Below are 21,523 nucleotides of genomic sequence, written 5' to 3' on the forward strand. Positions count from 1 at the left end.
AGTTTTGCATTTCTATAATTCCAGGAATGTATTCTGCGTAGACATTGGGTTTGTACTGTAAGAAGTAACCAGATTACAGATTGTGAATAAAGTATATGCCTCACTATTGAACTAGTCATTTTCCCCTCAAGTGTTGTTGTTTATTTGTTTAGTCACTTCCAATTCTTCGTGACCGCATGGACCAGCCCACGCCAGATCTCCATAATTTATAGTAATACTAAATTTACTTGATGTGCATTTAAATATGTATTTAAGATACTACCCCGTTTCCCCAAAAACAAGACAGTGTCTTAAATTAACTTTTACTCCCAAATATGCGTTAGGTCTTATTTTCAGGGGATGTCTTATTTTTCTATGAAAAAGAATTCACATTTATTGTTGAACAAAAACATGAATATTTATTATATACTATACAGTAGTTGTCATCACAAACCAGCATAACCAGACAAACTGTGAATCCTATCAATAATTTCTTGTTACTGCCATTATTTCCATGTACAACAGTCTATGGTACGTACATTTACTGATCCTGCATGCTCTGGTGTTCGGTTCGGCAGGCATACTTCCAGACAAAAACTTTGCTAGGTCTTACTTTCAGGGGTGGCCTTATATTTAGCAATTCAGCAAAACCTCTACTAGTTCTTATATTCAGGGGATGTCTTATTTTTGGTCATGTGGCTGGCATGACTGCATGGAGTGCTGTTACCTTCCCGCTGGAGCGGTACCTATTGATCTACTCACATTTACATGTTTTCAAACTGCTAGGTTGGCAAAAGCTCGGGCTACTAGTGGGAGCTCACCCTGCTCCCTGGATTCTAACCGCCGACCTTTCGGTCAGCAAGTTCAGCTCCTCAGCAGTTTAACCCACTAAAGCACTGTGGGCTCCTGTCTTTCTATTAAAGCCACCCAAAAGAAAATGTATGCAATGTTTATAGTTTTGTTGTCAGGATACAGTTGTAAGACATCAACAGCAGACAAGAAAAGAGGAAAGAAAATGACTACTTGGTTAACCAACTGTTTTGTCCCTTTGATAAAACTCATTTTGGATGTCAATTATAAAATGAATTTGAGACACTGAGGGCAAAAATTCAAACATGATTGCTTTCGGTAATCATGCTAAATGTAGGAGTGCACAATCCTGTTTTAGGGCAGATGGACCCAATGACTTCAAGGTCCTTTTCCAGCACTGATTCATAACATTTAAGATGAGTAAAAATAGAGGTTTTTTTCAGTCTTTCAGATCTGTTAAGAATATACCACTGTTCTGTTACTTCCCACAACTACAAGCCTAGACATTTTTCCAGTAACCAACAATTTAATTGTATGTAGGGCACACGGCACACTTATGTAGCAACGTCCTTGTTACAACAATCACTGCAGGGAATCAGTCAGTCAATTTTCTTTTATTGGCTTTATTATTTTGCATGTATAGGGAAACAATCAGAGCTTCAGCACATTTAACTATGAACCAGTCTCATTAACAACACATAGGTATACTCTGGAAAGGAAGCTTTTCATGTAATACATGGACCATCCCCCTTTCCCCTTTTTTGTTTAACAGTAAGGATGTATGCTGTATTTCCAGAGTTTCAGTTTGGAGATATCTAAAGCAAAACAGGAATTCTACAAAAACACACAGTCTAAGTCCAATCCTAAATATTCCTAAGGATTTATTGGCAATTTTAATTGGAGTGGCATAGCAGCACCTTCGGACAATTCTGCCAGGTAATTCTGTGCCAGTTATTCTCACTCAATGTCCAACCTATCTCACAGGATTACTTTGGAAATATAACAAATAAAGAGAGAGAGAGAGAGAGAAGGCATCAAGAGAGAGACAGAGACAGAGAGCTTCATATGCATCGGTCCATAGAGGGCAAAAACAGGATATAAAAGTCATAAATGTTTGGGCTGTACATAAAGAGCAGACCTAAACCCAACACAAAACCACTTCACCTTTTCACCACAGATATTCTTCCGATACTGTCTCCAAGAAGGTGACAGATCTCACTATCACAATTTTATGTTCTTGAGATGGGGAAAGATTTTAGTATATAAGTCATTAATAAACAATGGCTGTATTTTTGTTCACTCAAACCTTCAGTTCTATTGGTTACATTTATCCACAAGCCTTACTAAAATGTCTGTCAGATAAGTGATTTTTCTGGCAAATTAAACCACAATCCTGTAATTTCAGTATTTTGCCTATAATTCAGAAAAAATATTTTGCCTGCACTTCGCAAGTTTTGGCTAGCTCTTCAAAAGCTCAGTTTGAGAACTGTGCCATAGACACTTTTATATTGGAAAAATGCAAGTGTATCTTTTAAGATGGAGCCATGACTGGAACTCATTTGGATACTAGTTTGCACCTGGAAACCTTGTGCTTTATGGCTTTGACAAGCCTTCCACAACTATATGCTACATTCCATTCCTACATTGAAATTGTAGACAATGTACTAATACGTATAAAATAAATCCTACTGGAATACCTATCTGTTGTGTTTTAAAACCAGGACAGAAGCTTATGAACAGCCAAAAACTGGTCAGTGAGCTTACCGGAAAAGTTTTTGTTACATAGGCAAACCTTATTTTCAATCTTTTGTCTCCCCTTAAAAGATTATAATAGTAGGCATGTACATAAAAAAACTGAAGTGAGCAGAGATTCAGATTTGGGGGATCAAAATCCAGTTACATATACAGTGTTGATTCCTCCTTCCCTCTTTCAGCAGCCTCTCCAGACTTGTGAAAATGCTACACAGAGGCTAAAGAGACCTTGTGAAATCAGGTAAGAGATGGAGTCAAGGCCAGGCTGGACTCCCCAAAATTGGTAAAAAGTAACCCCTGGGAGCAGAGCCCTTCAATGCAAACATAAATGCAAGCCAGAGTAGTCTAAAAAGTCTATTTTCCATGTTTTCATGATAGAGTCCCAATAATAAAAACTTCTTTCTGGCACTCTTCCTGGCAATGATTTTCTCAGAAAAGTGGAGTGACAGACTGACAAGTAAACAAGAGATTTAAGTTTGGAGTTCTGATTCAAGTGGAGCAAGGTACCTGTCAGTATGATGAACAACACTGTAATACAACGGTACAAGAAGGATAAATACAAACATCAAGAGAGAAGGGGTTTATTATTTCCTTTTTTGTGAAATAATTACAGTTCAGAGCTGCCTTATGTCTTCACCACGGTAGAAGAAGAAGCTTGAAAACAGGTAAGCTGCAACTGCATGCTACTCTTGAAAGTGTTTAGAAGCTCTTCAAGCAACCTGTTAAAAAGGACATTTCAAAGATGGTTATTGTTTTTTGAAAAGTAAACATTTTGGATACGGAAATAATTTACTAAGTTTTACTATGGGGGATGGTAGGAGTGGAAATGGGCATCATCAAGTACCATAAATATAGCTTTTAGCAGGGGAGTAGTATTAGTCTGATGCAACACAAACAAATAAAGAATCATGAAGCACTTTAAAAACTAACATATTTAGTACAGTATACATTTCCATGGACTTCCATCTATTTTTTGAGATGCCTGCTGTTCTAATTTTTGTGAACTTTTGTGCTGTTGTGTGCCATCAAGACATTTCTGACTTATGGCAATCTAAGAAGAAACTTATCACAGAGTTTTCTCGGCAAATTTTGTTCAGGCAAAAAATTAACCTTTGTTTCTTCTGAAGCTGAGATGATGACTCAGTAGTTTCCATGGCTGATCAGCCATTCAAGCCCTGGTTTCCCAGTTTCTTAGTTCAACATTCAAACCACTACGTTATTGTGTTTTCTATGCATTTTGTTTCCCTCTAACCTCTTGGTTTACAATACCGGACTCTGAAACTACGTCAGTAATATAATTCATGATAATATGAACTTTCATTCATCTTGTGAAGTGGATTGTAGACCACAAAAAGCCTATGCTATAACAAAAACTTGAAGTACCCTAAAACTCTTTGACATTCACAAAAGGAGTATATGTAGAGTTGGCAAGAGATTACAAGTGCCGTACCTGATCTTATCTATTACTAAGGGTGCCTTTCAGTTACCTATGGATGCACACACAAGATTTCAGGATAAAGAATGATTCACAACAAGGTCATTTCTGATGTGTTCAAATGTCATTATTTAAAAAATCAGATATATATATTATTCTGAAGAATAATCGCATAGACAATAATCTCGTAGCTCACAATATGGAGAAAATGGTCATTACTAGGTCTGCAGTGATGTAGGATACTAAATCAGATATGAGTCAGAAATGAATGCTGCATAATTTATTCTCAAGCACTTTTGTTCCAATATTGGAGGCAGGTGTATCATATGATTTTGGGGTTAAGGATCCCACTGGCTCTGGCAATGAGCTATCTCTGCTCTCAAGTATGCATTTGGCTGGAGATGAATAGCAAATCTTATACATGTCTTCTTGACAGGGAGTCCCACTGATTTGTTGAGAACTACAGTTTGAGGAAATTCAGATATATAAAACCCAGCCAATTGATCAGTGCAGTTTTTTTCCATATAAGTTTTATTGCAAAATACATGAGGAATGGGGAAGGGTATTTATTTATTTACCGTGTCATAAGTGAATTGAGAATACAGTTATATAAAAAACCACAAACAAAGTTAACAACTTGGCACTATACTAAATTTCCTTTGACCAGAAGCTGGACAGTTCGAGTGCCTGTGGTGTTGCTGTAAGAAAGTCCTCCATTGTGCATGTGGCAGGGTTCAGACTACATTGTAGTAAGTGGTCTGTGGTTTGCTCTTCTCCATGCTCGCATGTTGTGGACTCCAGTTTGTAGCCCCGCTTCTTAAGATTGGCTCTGCATCTATTGGCACCAGAGTGCAGCCTGTTCAGTGCTTTCCAAATCGCCCAGTCTTCTGTGTGCACATGAGGGAATTTCTCATCCAGTATCAGCCACTGATTGAGGTTCCGGGTTTTAACCTGCCACTTTTGGACTCTCGCTTGCTGAGGTGTTCCTGCAAGTGTCTCTGTAGATCTTAGAAAGCTATTTCTTGATTTAAGACATTGGTATGGTGGCTGATATCCATACAGAGAATGGGCCAGAGATGTCAATGCCTTGGTTCTTTCATTATTGGCTGCTACTTCCTGATGGATATCGGGTACTGTACTGCAATACCGGCTAAACAGTATAATTTCTCCAGCGGTGTAAGGCATAGACATCCTGTGATAATGAGGAATATCTCATTAAGAGCCATATCCACTGTTTTAACGTGGTGAGATGTATTCCACACTGGACATGCTTATTCAGCAGCAAAGTAGCAAAGCACAAGAGCAGATGTCTTCACTGTATCTGGTTGTGATCCGAAGGTTGTGCCAGTCAGCTTTCGTATGCTATTATTTCTAGCACACATTTTTTGCTTGATAATCAAGCAGTGTTTCTTGTAAGTCAGAACACGGTCCAGAGTAACTTCCAAGTATTTTGGTGTGCTGCAGTGCTCCAGTGGGATTTCTTCCCAGGTAATCCTCAGAGATCGAGGTGTTTGTCTATTTTGAAGATTGAAAGCACATGCCTACATTTTACATTGATTAGGAATCAGCTGGTTTCCCCTGTAATTGGTGGTAAAAGCACCTACAGCTTCGGAGAACTTCTGTTCAACCAGCTATACATCTTGTAGAAGCTTTCTCTTAGTCCATAGCATCTTGTGAATTTAATCTTTGTTTTCCACATCTGTTCCCATTTGTCTAGGTGAATATTATATATGGGCCACATTCTTTGGCCATTGAATCACACAATCTTTGATTAGATATACTGTATTTAAATTTTAATAATATTTTATAGGCTTTTGCGATTTGTTTTTCCTTAGACAAGAAGAAAATATTATCTATTTCATTACTTTTCCAATCAATGATTATCTTCTTATCCATTTGGTATCCTTTTGTAGTTGTCTATATTGAAACCCTGAACATTGTAGTTGGCTTGGATTTTTTAGATGAGTTTCATTTTGTTGTCCAATTCATACTTGTTTGTAGGTGAGCCATTGGTTTCCCCCATCTCTGTTTGATGGAAGATTTCTGTGTAGATGTCCACAAAGGTATTTTTAAGTACAGTCTTGGTTTGTGTGTTTTCTATACTCTGTATAGTGTATTTCTTAGCAGGTGGCTCTTAAAATTAGAGTCAATCAATGTTTTTTCATTTATTATGTATCCATGCCATCCATATCTTAAATCATATCCTTCTAAGACCAGTAGTCTTTTATTATCTAGAGTTATCCATTCTTTCATTCAAACTAGAGCTGCAGCTTTGTAGTATAGCTTAAGATTTGGTAGAGCCATACCCCCTCTGTCTTTGACATCTTGCAGTTATTTTTTCTTAATTCTTGGTGTTTTGCCTTTTCAAATGAATTTGCTAATATCTTTGTTCCGTTGTCTGAAGCAGGTATCATTTAATAATAATATTGTGTGTTCTTTTTGGCTACACTTGGGCTTGTTCTTCTCTTTCTGATCTTTCCTCTGAGTCTAAATCTCTTTTAAATTTCTCAAAGAAATCCTTGGCCTTTATTATCAATGTTAACCAATATCTTTGCCCTTTATATGATACTGTCACCCCTTCTGGATTTTCTCATCGGAACCCCATAGCCTTTCTTCTTGAGCTTATCTACCAGGAAGAAGTAATGTCTTATTTTCTTTAATATCTGTGGCTGGAATTCTCTTAGTATAGCAATTCTGGTATTTCCTATCACAACCAGACCTCTGGCGTGCACTTGCAATACTTGGTCTCTTACTTTTTTCATGCAAACCACATGATCACATCTCTTGGGAGTTTATTCTTTATTGCGTATTGAGAGTGGATTCCTCTCAGTTTCAAGGAATATTCTCTTTGTGAATAATCCAACCTCTGAAGTTGGGTTGAACCCCCCTGGAAATCCATCTGCATCTTCTTTTGTGTTTAAATTTACAGCAGATTTAAGGGTTTTTAGAAAGTGGATCAGAATTGTTTCTGCCTCCTTGACAGCAATTTGCGGGGAGTGTGATGCCATTCCCTCCTCTCCTCCTCCAGTTCCAGCAAACTTAAAAGGGGAGGCAGGATCTGTCAAGTTTTGTGGGTTTGCGTCCGTTCTTTTCTTCTTTCTGAAGAGGAATTTCTGACTCTTAAACAATCATTACTATCCCAGCAATGCCCTGTGTTCCAGCCAACTTGCTAGAATGCAGCTTGCCACTCCATGTTTCCACCGGAAGTTTCAGTGCAGTGGTTTTCAACAAACGTAGGTCCTCTAGATGTAATAAGTCTTCACTTCCCAGATGCACTTGTTAGCACAATCAATATTAGGATTACCAGATGTTGACATCCAAAATATCTGAGAATAACACTGCATCAGTCAATATAGTTCAGTTTATGGTAGGTTCATACAAACTGTGTGGCGCTTAACCACTTCTGTCTGAGTTCTACATGGTTCAAAACTTTTTTTTTTCCTTTGAGTGAACATTGACTCACTGGTCAGATCAGAGAATAATGAAATATTCTGATGATTATTTCATACTTGCAGATAGTGCCTAAAATGAGCCTTTAGAAGGAGAGCCTAATATCATTTTTAAAAAGTACTAAGGAGCAAAAGTAGAGTCAAACTCTCAAAACTCTAGGAAGAAGAAAACACTTAATTTTATATTAAAAATGTTGAGTTAGTCTATAGGCAACCACCACCAATTTCCTCTTGAAAAAAAGGTAGCATTTATAGTTGCAGTAAATTCCACAGCTGTATAATCTTTGCCAGGGCCAGTGAGCAAAAAGACATAAACATGTCAGTATCTACTTCCTCAATAACACCCTCCAGGAAAGGGTTATGAGTACAGCAACCACACACAGTCAATATTTAATAAGTCAATATTAAATATAATATGTCACTGGCAACATGAACAGGTCTAAATCATTCCATAAATTTGAATTCATTATTTGAAATGCTACAATGAAGTGTGTGGTGATCTTGCAGATGCAACAGCAGGGTATATAAGCAAATAACAAGCAGCACTGAATATAACCTTTCAACACTTGAGCCAGCAAGCTGTATTCAGGAGGAAACTCAACGGGTTTTTTGTGTGCCAAACTGCTGTTGAGGCAGCTGGCAACAACTCAAATCCCAAAATTACATCTGAAAATGTAAGCATACAGAACTTCCATCATCAAAAGAAAATCTCTCTTTTGCTTAACTTTCGTACAACAGGGAAATCATAGAAACAAAGCTAAAGTGATAGTGAGATGAAGTGGATAGTAAGATGCATTCAGATGTGGGAAAACCACAGAAATATATCTGCTTACCTATGGAACTGTTTGTATGGTTTTGCATGAAGTCAGCTCTATTAACCTAATCTACTGTACATACTTCTTGGAAAGATAAACAGCATAAGAACCATGTAGAATGTTCATAGATGAAAGTGTTATAATCAATTTCCACCAAGTTCTCCAAAAATATAAAATGTTTAACATCAAGGATTTTTTAAAGCAGCTATTCTGTTTACATAACAACCCTTCTCAATATAAAGAAAGCAAACTTACTTTTTATCTCCAACACTTGATAGCTGAGGCAAGGCCTCCAGAGCTTGCTTAAAGTTTGAGCTGTAACATTAAACACATATTTATCCATACACAATTTCCATGAAGATCTCTTCACTCCTAGCCTCTGCCTATATACATCTGGAGGTTTGTTAATTCCCAAAATAATAAGTAGATATTCTCTCCAAGTAGATATTCTCTCCAAATAGTAGATATTCTCTTCAAGTAGATATTCTCTCCAAAGTAGATATTCTCTCCAAAGAGGGATCCAGTTCCTCTGTCTCACTGCCTGCAATACTGTATTTACCATGCCTTGTGCTATGGTCCCATTAGAATTCCTGGGGCTGCTTTTTCTACCAGGCTCAAACTGGTAGACGATGGAACTGCTTGGAAGGACTGTGGGATGGACGAAGAAATCAAAACTACATAGGGCCCAGACAAAGTATTCATGTAATCAGCTAGTTTCCTACTTCAATATGGCTGCAATACAAAATCCCTTCAGTGTAGCAAACATTTCTGATTGTGGAGCTCTCACACACCAGCACTTCGTGACCACAATGCAGAATAGCAACATTGCACAACATATATCAATGCATAGTTGTTGCTGTTATTTAACGTGCAACCACAGTGCACCTTCACAATATGCAATGTTGCTGTATGCGAAACTTTATTCCCACCATAGTCAGAATACATCACTTATTCTGCATCCACAGACCAACTTATCACATGCATATATTGCTAAAAGGATTCCACCATCATGTGAGTTACTCTAATTGATCTGATCTGAAGTAATTATGGTTATGGCTAGAATAAACAAAACATAGTTGGTTGTCTCCAATGCCGCTTCATTCAGCAGATGCAAACTGGAATTGTGCTTCTGCTGCCTAAATGGTTTGTGCCTGTGAATTTATGCATGCTTCAGAGACTGCTTCAGAATATGTCAGACAATGTTTCTTGTTACAGAGAGGGATGGTGAAGGAGTGAGCAAGAAAACTCAATTTCACACCAAGCAGCAGCCAAGCAAGGAGGGCTGCTTGCCTCTTCTGTAGCTATCCTACAGCAATAAAAAAACCAACAAAAAGAAAAAAAACTGGGATCATTTCAGGCTTAGAGGCTCCTTTTCTCTGTCTAGGATTGGGAGGGAAACAGGTGATAAATTGGGAGCCTTGTATTCGGAATGTTCACAGACCTCGTCCTCAGTCTAGTGCGATGGGTCTACTTGGCCTAGGGCAGATGTGTTGAACCCAAGGTCCGTGTGCTAAATCTGGCCCACCATGTCATTTTATGTATTTTCTTGTGTATTGCTGGGCCTGGTACCCATGTGTACCCTGAGTCCCTTTGGGGAGATGGGGCGGGATATAAGAATAAAGTTGTTGCTGTTGCTGTTGTTGTTATTATTATTATGTGGCTCTCCAAATGCTGGATTACAACTCCTGTATTCCTCATCATTAGAAATCACGACTAGAGCGGATTGGAGTTGTGATACAGTAACATCTGGATGGCTACAGTTTGTTCTGTCCAGTCAGGATAGTGGGATTTTAATTTAGATACAAGGCTTATGGATATGCCTGACAATAAAATGTCCTTTAATCTTTCACCAACCTCAGAGCCACAAGTGCTGTTGGGTTGCAATTCCCATTATCAAAAGTGATGGGAGTTGTTGGTTAATAACATCTGGGGCTCCAAATGAGGTAAAAGGCAAAGAGCACTGACCTTTATGTAGAAAAATATATAGATGGCCCTTTGTATTCACTGATTTTCCATCCCTGGATTTGATGGTCCTTTGAAGGCAACCATAAGGTTTATGTGGCCCTTGATGAGTGAGTTTGACACCCTTAGCATAGGAGAACGTCTCTGGCATGGCACAATTGCTTCAAAGTTGTTGCAGATTGCCCTGGACATTTTCATTTGCCACGCTACTCTATTCTGGTAGGAATACCAGGTTTTTACTTGTGAATATTAGCTGAACCCATAAATTGTTAAGGGGCACTGTCAAGTCTTGTTGTACTCACTTGCTTTCAGTTGTAAGAAATACAGCGACAGCATCTCTCAGTGCACAAATTTCAAGCCGGGCCTAGAAGACAGAAATGCCCAAACATCATGCAAACCTATTTATACCTTGGACATGTAATTTCACAAAGCTTAAGAGTCTATCAAGCAAAATATATTGTGTGCTCAAGAAGCAGCAAAGCAATAAAGCTGTCACTGTTGAAAATTTGTTTCCTGTGTTGGAAACAGCTGTCTCAAAGCAGCTGCAAGGCCAATTATAATTTTGGAAACTACAGGAATTAAATATCTGATTATTAGGAAAATGTTTATTCATTTGTTGATTTACATGCTAAATATATATATTTGAAGTTGTATATTATCAAAATCTGACCTATGAAACAAATGCTTTGAAAAATAATTTGCACTTAACATCTTAAAAAAACAAGGAAGCACTATAATACAATCTTACCAAAGAGGAAGGAAGTGCAAGAGGGTGAAATCGGTCAATATGCTTTTTGTTATTTTATTTTGCTGCTGCTGCTGCACATTAGCATTAACACTCTTTTACCTCCCCCTCTAAGAGCATTTGACATGTGTTATTTTCAGATGAGTGATTTTAAGGGTTACTGTACCAATGTTTGCCGGCACACACTTCACCTTACTGTATGCTGTGGCAGTTGTCTAATGCAAAGTCAAATTAAAATGATTAGGAATATCCCAAATGTATTTGATAAAATGATGAGTTTGGGATGGATGCTGAGTTCCTTTCTTAGGGATGGAGATTTTTTTTTTGGTTCTCAGATACTGTTTGATTGTAACTCTTTTCCTTCATCACTGGTTGGTTATACTTGTTGGTACTGATGGAAGTGCCACGGTGAGCCATGTATCCCCTGCTTTACCAACAGAGTGCCAAGGTAAAGAGCCAGAGAAATCTTCTTCAGCTTCCAGGCTGTGATGGGCTGCCATTTTGTTCATCCATAACCAGTGCAGTCATTTGGCTGAAGATAAATGCCTAAGAAGTCCAACACACCTGGATGTCACAAGTTGAGGAAGGCTGCACCCGACGAAGGGCGGGCAACCTGTGGCTGGACTGCAACTTCCATTATCCTTAGCCAGGACAGCTAATGGTGAGCCCTGATAGGAGCGATAATCCAATAACTTCTGAACTTTGTTCTATGAAATGTAGCTTATATTGAAGAATGCCCTTTTTCAGGTTCTAACTCAACAGAAAATTTATATGGTTTTTAACTATCTGTAAGTTTACTAACATTAGAATATCACTGCCACATTTTCTAAAATATATCTATCTGCTGAGGTTGAGATTCACAAGCCCAAATCCAGTTGCTAGTCCTAAGTAAAGGAGACCTGCTGCACCAATTATTGGATTCAATGAGTCTAGTTAACATTATTAACTGGATTTAGGCTATACAGTGCCCACATAAATCACAATCTTGTACATGTCCTCTTTCTTCTTGTTGCAAATGCCCAATTACAAGATGCATCCATATAATTCCTTCTGCCGGAATCCTACCTATGATAATTTCTGCAACAATATGATTGCTGTAGGTTTCTAGGGAGTATTTGTGGAGTATGATTTGTCTATAAAATTATCTAGTTTATCCATATTACAAACTTATATTGTCTAGGCTAGGCTAACTGCCATGACATCTTACAGAGAATTCTTAGAATTGTTGTTTTGGTGGCAGCACAGAGACTGCTATTAAATATATCAAACCACACAATTCTAAGGAGTCCCTAGAATGAAGGAATAATTTTTAAACCAATAAGGACCAAAAATATTTCTTTTCAATAACCATATTTCCAGGACTCAGCTACCTGTAAAGCACCATTTCTACTGAAAGATGAAACACACTGCATGAGTCTGTTGAGTTCTTCAGCAACTGCTTCGACAATCCTTGACAGCACTCGGGGCACAAGTTCTTTTGAGACAGTGAACACCTGCAGATTTCAAATTGAAATAATGACATTTAGAAGCCTGGATTTAATTTCCCCCTGAAGAGTTTATCAGAAGAAAAACTTCTTCCCATGTCTAATGCATGCAGACTATAGGTGATTCCCAAAGGCTGTCCACCCTGAACAGTCCTCTTCATTCTACATCTCTCTGCTCTTCTCTCACTAAAAGAGCTACTAACATAACAGCACCCAAGTAAAATAAATCACATTGTTGTCACAACCCACCACCAAATTGTCTAGTCCATTTTTTGAAATTCTTTTTAATTCTGAAAGTATTATTTTCTTGAAGAGGAAAGTTTTAATTTCATCAATATGTTCTGAGTATTAGGTAGTGAAAATCTGAAATGGCCTTACCTCCGCATGTACAGCAATGATATGTACTAAGGCTTCTTTCAAATAGTTCCTGACACCTGTAATTAAAAACATGAACATAAAATAGCAAGTCATTTCCAATTTTCTTTTTGTCCCAAAGGGATATCTTATTGCTAATCATTATTTCTTGGCCCATGTTGGCCTTTCATTTCTTCAAAAGTTCAGCTCTGACAGGGTACCAGAATACAGAAAGTGAAAGCTTCTCCCAACCACACCACTATAATCTATTTCCTCTTTGAAAGCAAAATGGAGAAAGGGACATTTCCTTAAAGCAAAAGGTTAAAGAACCCAGACGTTCCTAGTCTGGCATCCTTTCTTCCTTCTTAGTTTGGTTTTTCAGTGGTTGTGGGTTTTCTGGCGATCCCTTAAAACAATGGAAACAATGTTCTTCTAATAATAAAGGTGAACTTACATTAAATTTCAACTAACTTAATGAAGGATACATCCATTTGCAGTGTGAGTGCAATGTTACTGGTGTCACTAAACAGTAGAGAAGGAATATTAGAAGGTTTAAGTGCTGGCCCATGCTGTATCTGTATGCTGACTATTTGCTTTCTTATTGCTACTGAAGAAGCAACAAAATGAATAGGAAAAGAGTCTGTTTTGTGCCACTGTCTGGTAGCTTTCAGATTTCGTTCTTAACCAGAAAAATGCTTAAAATTATTGTCTTCAAATAAAAAAAAAATACAACTGGATAGGTAACTAACTTATCTATAGGAATATGGAATTATCATGGTAATTAATTTCCAAACTCTGCAAGTCTTTCAGTAATATTAAATAAAGTCCATTTTTGACTGATTGCAGTATTAAACAGAAAGATGAGCATTGAAAATGGATTAGATGCGGAAATTTTCGATCAAGATTTCTTGTTCAAATGACCAAGATAAATTAATTTAGCATTCTTACTTTCATACTACAGATTCATAACATGCAGTTCATGAGGAAATGTGAGCACACTATAAGATCATGAGCACATTTGTCAAAACATTAGCCATTTATTTAACTAAATCAAAATTTACACAACAAAAGTGTTAATAGTAAAACCAGGGGAGGTAGAGATTAATATTGAATGATGAAAATTTTACAAAATCATAATTTCTTCAGACTTATTTTTTTTTACAAAAATGAGAGTTTTTTTCCTTTAAAATGTATAATACATTTTAATGCTACTGCTGTTTGCCTTGAGCCCTAAGAAGTGCCTATCATGGAGTTTTCTTGGCAGAATTTGTTCAGAGTGGGGTTGCCTTTGCCTGAGGCTGAAAGACTGCGCTTTGCCAAAGATCACTCAGTGGGTTTCCATGGCTGAGCAGGGATTTTAACCCTGTACTTTAGAGTTATAGTGCAAAGTTCAAATCACTTCATTGTGCTGGTTCTCATGAATTTTACACATAACTAAAATTACATCTACAAAGAGGAAGCCATGTTTCAGCATTTAAACAAAAGGTTGGAAGGGAATATATCTATCACTCTCTTTCTATATTTCCATTAGGTTATAATGAATATACATTCCCACAATGTACAAATATTTTGAAAACATTAAGCTATAGAGCTCATGGGAGATTTAATATCTTTCTGTTGTTGCCCCCCCCCCCCCCCGGAAGGGAACTGAAAAGTTGAGCTTGAGTGAGAAAATGGAAAGTGTTAAAGCAGTGGTTCTCAATCTGTGGGTCCCCAGATGTTTTGGCCTTCAACTCACAGAAATCCTAACAGCTGGTAAACTGGCTGGGATTTCTTGGAGTTGTAGGCCAAAACACCTGGGGACCCACAGGTTGAGAACCACTGTGTTAAAGTAAGACAGAGTTGTGCTTTTGTAAGTAGAATAGAAAAATATTGTTCTGCGGAACTGAGATTACTCACATGGTAGAATAACAGGAGTGATTTTCAGCAGGGATAGAATAGAATACTTTTGGGAAAAATTTCTACCCCAGTGTTTTGTTTTAAATAATGACACTTGTCTGGAAATTCCTCAAAGGGGTGCACATCCACCCCCCAGTAGCTTTAAGCCCAGGTGGTCCTTTTTGCGTATGAGATTACCTGGATGTTGAATTCTAAGCTACAGTACTTTCTATTACAAATAGAGCCTATTGTGTGTCTAGCAAAGTCCAGAGAGAGCCGAAAACACTATGAAATTGCCTCCTAGCAAACATTTGGGGACAAAAAGAAAATTCATTTTTTCCTGGTGTTGTGTGGTTTTCCAAGGTCCGGGGAGGGGGGGCTGTTGCCCCTAACCCCTGGTAGGTGCTCACTCCCAGCCATGGGGATTAATTCCTCTAAGGAAAAGGTACAATCATGCCCACAGTTCGAACCCTCAGTTTGAATATTGGATTGGCTTGTGGGATGCAAAGAAACTTGAGCTCCAGACTCTCTAAATTCACAAAACTAAGTCTGTGGTTCTTTGAATTTCCAACTGAAACCTGAGTATCTTTATATCCCATGGGAAAATTAAGAAAATTAAAATTAAAATTAATGAAAACAACTGGAACATAAAGGGCATTTAACTTAGGTTAGATGTATGCATGAACTACTTTTAGCAATTGTCTAAGGGACAACCCTATTAACATAGCATGCAAATCCATCTCTCTTTCCTCTTTCAATAACATATAAAAATAACCAGAGTTAGGAACTAATATGTTGTTCTGATCATTTCAGTGATTCCTTAACCTAAAGCTGCACTTCATGAAGGCACTTTACACAAGAGAAATAATACAGTTCAGTATACAACACAAATAAAAAGTCCAAGACTGATCTGCTAGCATTTTCTAGATGGACTTGGAAATAGGATAATAATAATAATAATAATAATAATAATAATAATAATAATAATAATAAGGCAGAAACCAGTGCAGGTGGTCCCAGTGGTGATTGGCACATTGGGTGCCGTGCCAAAAGATCTCAGCCGGCATTTGGAAACAATAGACATTGACAAAATTACAATCTGCCAACTGCAAAAGGCCACCCTACTGGGATCTGCGCACATCATCCAAAAATACATCACACAGTCCTAGACACTTGGGAAGTGTTCGACTTGTGATTTTGTGATATGAAATCCAGCATATCTATCTTGTTTGCTGTGTCATACAATAATAATAAAAACTTTATTTATACCTTGGCACCATCTCCCCTAGGGGACTCAGGGCGGCTTACATGGGGCAATACAATCAAGCAAAAACAGCATACATAAAATTCACAGTATAACAAGATAAAAAACAACCACTACATGAGCCTCTTCTGCCAGTCATGCAAGTGGACCTCTACAAAATGTTGTGGCCGCTGCTGCTGCTGCAATTTAGCAGCTGCAAAAAGCCACTTTTAAGAACAATTAAAGGAGTATTCCCTTTACTTTAAAGCATAAAGGTGTTCCTAAACACCTCTGAGTGACTGAGCGTTAAAACAAGACACACATGGCTTGTGCTTAAATTTTATTTATTTATTTGCCATTCTGGGCTCAAAATTTGGCAGCTTCAGTGGACGTATGGAAGGTGTTTGGTCCCAGCATAAAACAATTCCTAGCTGGATGGCTCAATGATCTGAGAACACATTTCTTATATTCCACAAGGGGCAACCACCATAGGCAAAGAAAGATTACAATGCTTTTTGTTATCAAATAGAGGGATTTGGTTCTTGGTCAGTGAACTCCAAATCGTTACTACTTTCATGTTTACGTGTTATTCATAAACTTTAATTAAATACAAGCACAGGAAAGTAAAAAGAAGATATCTATTTTCACTACATAAAGTAACAAACCTGGAAAACAGATTTCCCCTACAAACATTTATACAACTTATAAATATACAGCATATTGGACACAAATGATTTCAGGAGAGCTGAAAAAAAAATGCTGTCAAAATTGGCCTGTGGTCCACATGTAGCTTCTCCAAGTGACTAAAGGATCATCTGCAAGACAAATGGAACCCCAGAACATTATACAAAGTTTTATAAAAGCATTTTGTAGTAGTTTCTAAAAATCAGTACACTGAGCTTGGATTGACACTCTGGTGCATCAAGGCTACCACTAAGACTGCCCTGATACTATTCTGCTCATAGACCGTAATAAATTGCTGAACTGAACTGAAGACTGCCCTGATATCAAATCTCTCAAATGGCTTCCTGCAACTGCTGTCAGAAATCTACTGAAGAGTTCAGGACATAAAGGAGAGGTGGAACACCTTTGACTCTCTAGTTGGAATGTACAGAATATTAACACATTTTCTCATTCTTCACAAGAAAGTGTGCTTTGATGAGAAACTGGCAACTCTATTTTTTTAAAGGTCAATTATTGCCAGATATTTTGTCTTAAAAATCAGTGTGAAAAACTCACGACTTTGGGGGGTTGGGGGGGGGGGGGAAGGAACCAAAATATAGTTTCACTACACTTTATGTAAAAGAAACCATAGTTTTTCTACAAAATCCACACTCAGTCCACTGAAAAGCCAAATTTGTTATAAAAGTTGTCCACATGAGAGATCTCTTTCTCTCACAAAACAGGTGATGAATTTATTTAAAATCATTTTGTAATTTAATTTAATCCGATTTTACCAAACCTATTATTTAATCGAATTTTAAGTGCTTAAATGTATTTTAGTCAACTATTACAGGAGTGTTAGGATTTGTGTTAATATTGTGTCTTTGTATACTTGTCTTTTGTCTTTTACTGTTGATATGGTCAGAGGACTAATCAATAAACAACCCTATCTATCTATCTATCTATCTATCTATCTATCTATCTATCTATCTATCACAAAATATAAGTTTTTCTGTACAAACGACAGCCAACTCTTCACATTTGCAGGAGTTAGACACAGGACGCATGAAAGTGAAAAAACATGCTTGATGAAATTGCTATTTCTTTTTACTTGAGAGAAAATCTCTCTGGGAATTTCTAGATTTTCCAGCATGACTCTATGGTCACCTTTTGCTGGAAACTGATTACAGAAAAGCACTGGAGGACACATATATTTTTAGAGAGTTATTGTGATGTCCCCTGAACCCTTGGGCCGTGATCCTGCCTCCATCGTTCCCTTCTCCTTCCGGCGGATGGTGCCCGTCCGGATGTGGGACGCCCACCTCCGCCCCCTGCTTTAGTGGACGGCGAAGAGGAATTCGAGGTCCAGGACATTTTGGATTCTTGCTTGCATCGCTGCCGCCTGCAATACTTGATTGATTGGGTGGGCTACGGCCCTGAAGAGCGCTATTGGGAAGACGCTTCTACTGTGCATGCTCCTGATTTGGTCCAACACTTCCACCAGGCCTACCCTTCAAAGCCACGTCCCCGCAGCACACAGAGGGGGGACTTTGGGGGGGGACTTGAGGGGGGGGGATAGTGTGATGTCCCCTGAACCCTTGGGCCGTGATCCTGCCTCCATTATGGACCAAAGTGATGAGGGTTTGTGCCGATTCAGCAGGACTCTGCCTCTTTCCAGATGCTCCCTATTGACAATTCTAGTCTACAGCTCATTAAAAAGGCCCTTGAAACGGAGGCTTCTCCCACCAGTTCCCCTCCCTTTGATAGACGGATGTTTTGGGAAACTAATAGGTTTGAGAAAGCTGGCAGGAGAAGGAGCGCGCGATTAGCAGCTAGAGAATCTGCTGATTAACCTGTTTTCCCCTGAGAATTCTCAGGGAGGATCGCATCTGGTTGAAGATGTTGTTTTAGCTCTTTTCCCTTGGGAAAAGAGCATTTGGACACCTGCTCTGTGGAAAGATTTGAAGTTCCTTAAAAGTTCTGCGCGCTGGCTAGCCAGCGCGGAGTCAACGTGTCAGTTGAAGGAATAACTTCACTTCCAGCCAAGTGTGGACCGCGTTTGGATCCACTACCTTCCAGCCTAGCCGTGCCTTGCCTAACCGCGTTTCCATGCCTTGCCTAGCCGTGTTTCCTTGCCTTGCCTCGCCGTGATTCCAGCCTTGCCTTGTTGTGCCGTGAATCCAGCCTTGTCTTCAATTCCTTGCCTTGGACTTGCTTTGAACTCTAGTAAAAGACTTGGACGTTTCCCCACTCAAACTGCTTGGAAGTTTGAGTGCGTTTCGGTTTCGGATTACAAACTTTAAACTCTAATATTAGACATTGGACAATATATTACTGGACTATATTTGACCTTTCCTAAAAGGTCTATTGATGAACTTTATCTTCTGCTTGTTTTTGTTTTATTTCTTCAATTCTTTAATAAAGATATTAGATTGTTTATTGGCCTCGGTGTATTGGTTTCCAGTGCTCTCGCAGCCAGGGGTGTCACAGTTATTCTCTCTAGAAATCTCTAAGTCTTCTTGCAGGATGGGAGGAAGTTGATTATAAAGCCACACTGGAGGGGCTAGATATAACTAGAGCAATGATGGGCAACCTTTTGCGCTTGGTGTGTCAAAATTCACCAAAAAACCTAGCATGACTTAGGTGGTATGTCACTTCGAGAAAAAACCCATAATTTCGCAATATGTATAGTTTAAATAACAAAAATATATAATTGTAATATATAACTGTATTTAATAAATCAAAAACTATTTACTGCCATTATTTCCATGTACAACAATCTATGGTACCTCTTGCAGTTTCCACGCTGATTTATCTCTATTCTAGTTTCAATGTAGTCATGAATAATGATAATATACTACAATAATAATAGAATAATAATGTGCATAATTCCCATGGAGTAAACAACAAAACCACTGGACCAAATCACACCAAATTTGGCCACAAAAGACATAGTCATCCAATCAATCTGCATGCGGCAGTGTGTCAGCAAAAATGGCTAGGCGTGTCAGTGTTGACACACGTGTCATAGGTTGGCCATCACTGAACTAGAGAGAGCATTTTAATCAAACATGTGAATAATTAAATCTGTAAAAGTCAAAACTGCAAATGTGGAGTGACAATTGTACAATGCTCTTGGATTTTATTTTTTTTTGCAAAAAGATTCCAAATGCAAAAATCATCTGGATAGTTATAAAATCAGTATAGTACAGAGGAGACTTCTGAAATGTTTTTGTTCTTGTTTATGGGAACAAAGTAACCCAAGGTTTATACCTCTACTTTTCATATGTTTTGTGCTGGATGAAGCTGATGTGGTATGCTAGTTAAAAGATGTGAGTGGACAAAAGTTCCCCATCCCTGAGATACAGAGTAAATGTTTCCTCACAAGAATCCCTTATTACTTTTCAAGGAAGGCTTGCAGAATTGTTTGCACAGATGAAGAATGAATAAAGGTGAATAAATCTTAAAACAGCCTTCTCAGACTAGATAGATGCAGATGCAAAACATGTTTGCCAAAACCCATGTAACTTATGGAAGTATTTTAAGATTTTAATCAAATGCTGGGTTAGGGCATTGAGAAGAAATGCTTTCTGAAGTTTGGGTTATCCACTGCATTCTGAAGAGCCAAAATGGATTATTGGGTAAAATGGATTCATGCCACAAGGACAATTAAAGTTTCTCTTATAGTTTCCTCCTAAGAACATAAGTGTTTGAGCATATCTGAGGGTGTCAGAATGTTTTCCTCAAAGTATTCCAGCAAATTGCCACTTTTAAATTCTAAATATATTTAACAGAAAGCTGGAATGCATTCAAAGAAAGGATGAACTCAACGACGCACCTAGCTGAAATATACAGAGTGCAAAGTGAATTAAATGCTGCCAAGAAAGATGGAAAAGGAAGAATATTTTCAACCCAATTTTCCTTTACATTAAACTCTCTGAGGTTTGCCCAGTCTTGATATGATGAACAATCCTGGCTCAATTAGGAAGTGCAACCTGGACTTCCTTTTCATAAATGACCTATAGCTTACCCACGCGTTCAAGACGAAAAACCCTCAAACCACTTAAAAAACTGAAATAGTTGTAGGGGAAGCCAAAGTAGCCCTAGGTATAAAGTATAACTAGACTCAAGACTGGGTTGGAACACCTGATCTACCAGTGATGTGAACACGGCACATGTATCATAGACTATCTGCTATCATTATCCCAGACATATAGATGATGTGGGTATGCTAGTCCCCTGCATGTAAAAAATGATCACTTTGACAACATTGTGAACAGATCCTTTTTCCACTGTAGGAAACTACCATCTACATCTACCAGACTGTTACAGATCCTGGATTCTGAAAAGAATATGCATTCCTCTCTCAAGATCAACTAAGGAAGACAAGGTTTCTTGGTACAATTATAGTATTCCCATTGTTGCCGTATTTTTATTAATCAGTTCTCTACACAGCACAAAGAAACTGAAGACTACTCACACAAGATTTTACATTGCTTGATGTGATTGAGTTCTCACTAGGAAAAGGAACACTGATCATCATGCTACAAATATAAGACTCTCAATTCTAGAAACAAAAGAAACGTTGGTGGTGCAACCTACCTTAAAATTGCAAGCAAATCACCAATTGAAATCCAGTGGTGTATATGAATGTGTGATGCACCCTTTGCCCACTATTATGACTAGAATGGTATCCTATAGATTTTGTACATCCTAAAGGATAGTTCTAATTATTTTTTGTTAGTTGGTGATATACCCTCTAATTCTGATGATGATGCAAGTTATAAAAATCATAACCATCTAAGATAACTTTGTGATGCCACAATATTTGAAGGAACTGTCCCCACCCACATAACTTTCTGAACTGTTTCAAAAAAAAAAAGTAGAACTCTGACTTGGAAATTCCCCAGGGACACACAAAATAGATTGCCCTGTACTGATCAGAAATATCTGC

The 21,523-nt window shown here is 38.1% G+C and overlaps 1 protein-coding gene across 1 annotated transcript in view; it reads right to left on the minus strand.

Annotated features, from left to right (window-relative positions):
* Positions 1-1,384: 1,384 nt before the first annotated feature.
* exoc2 (exocyst complex component 2) overlaps positions 1,385-21,523 on the minus strand; it is an 89,859-nt gene continuing 69,720 nt past the window's right edge. The window contains exons 24-28 of the mRNA XM_003224392.4: positions 12,810-12,865; positions 12,318-12,440; positions 10,505-10,566; positions 8,496-8,555; positions 1,385-3,260 (exon numbers count right to left, since the gene is read on the minus strand). Of these exons, the coding sequence (XP_003224440.2) occupies positions 3,167-3,260; positions 8,496-8,555; positions 10,505-10,566; positions 12,318-12,440; positions 12,810-12,865 (395 nt within the window). The 3' untranslated portion in view covers positions 1,385-3,166. The remainder of the gene's footprint in view (positions 3,261-8,495; positions 8,556-10,504; positions 10,567-12,317; positions 12,441-12,809; positions 12,866-21,523) is intronic.

Source organism: Anolis carolinensis, chromosome 4 (assembly GCF_035594765.1).
Source record: "Anolis carolinensis isolate JA03-04 chromosome 4, rAnoCar3.1.pri, whole genome shotgun sequence".
Classification (NCBI taxonomy): Eukaryota; Metazoa; Chordata; class Lepidosauria; order Squamata; family Dactyloidae; genus Anolis; species Anolis carolinensis.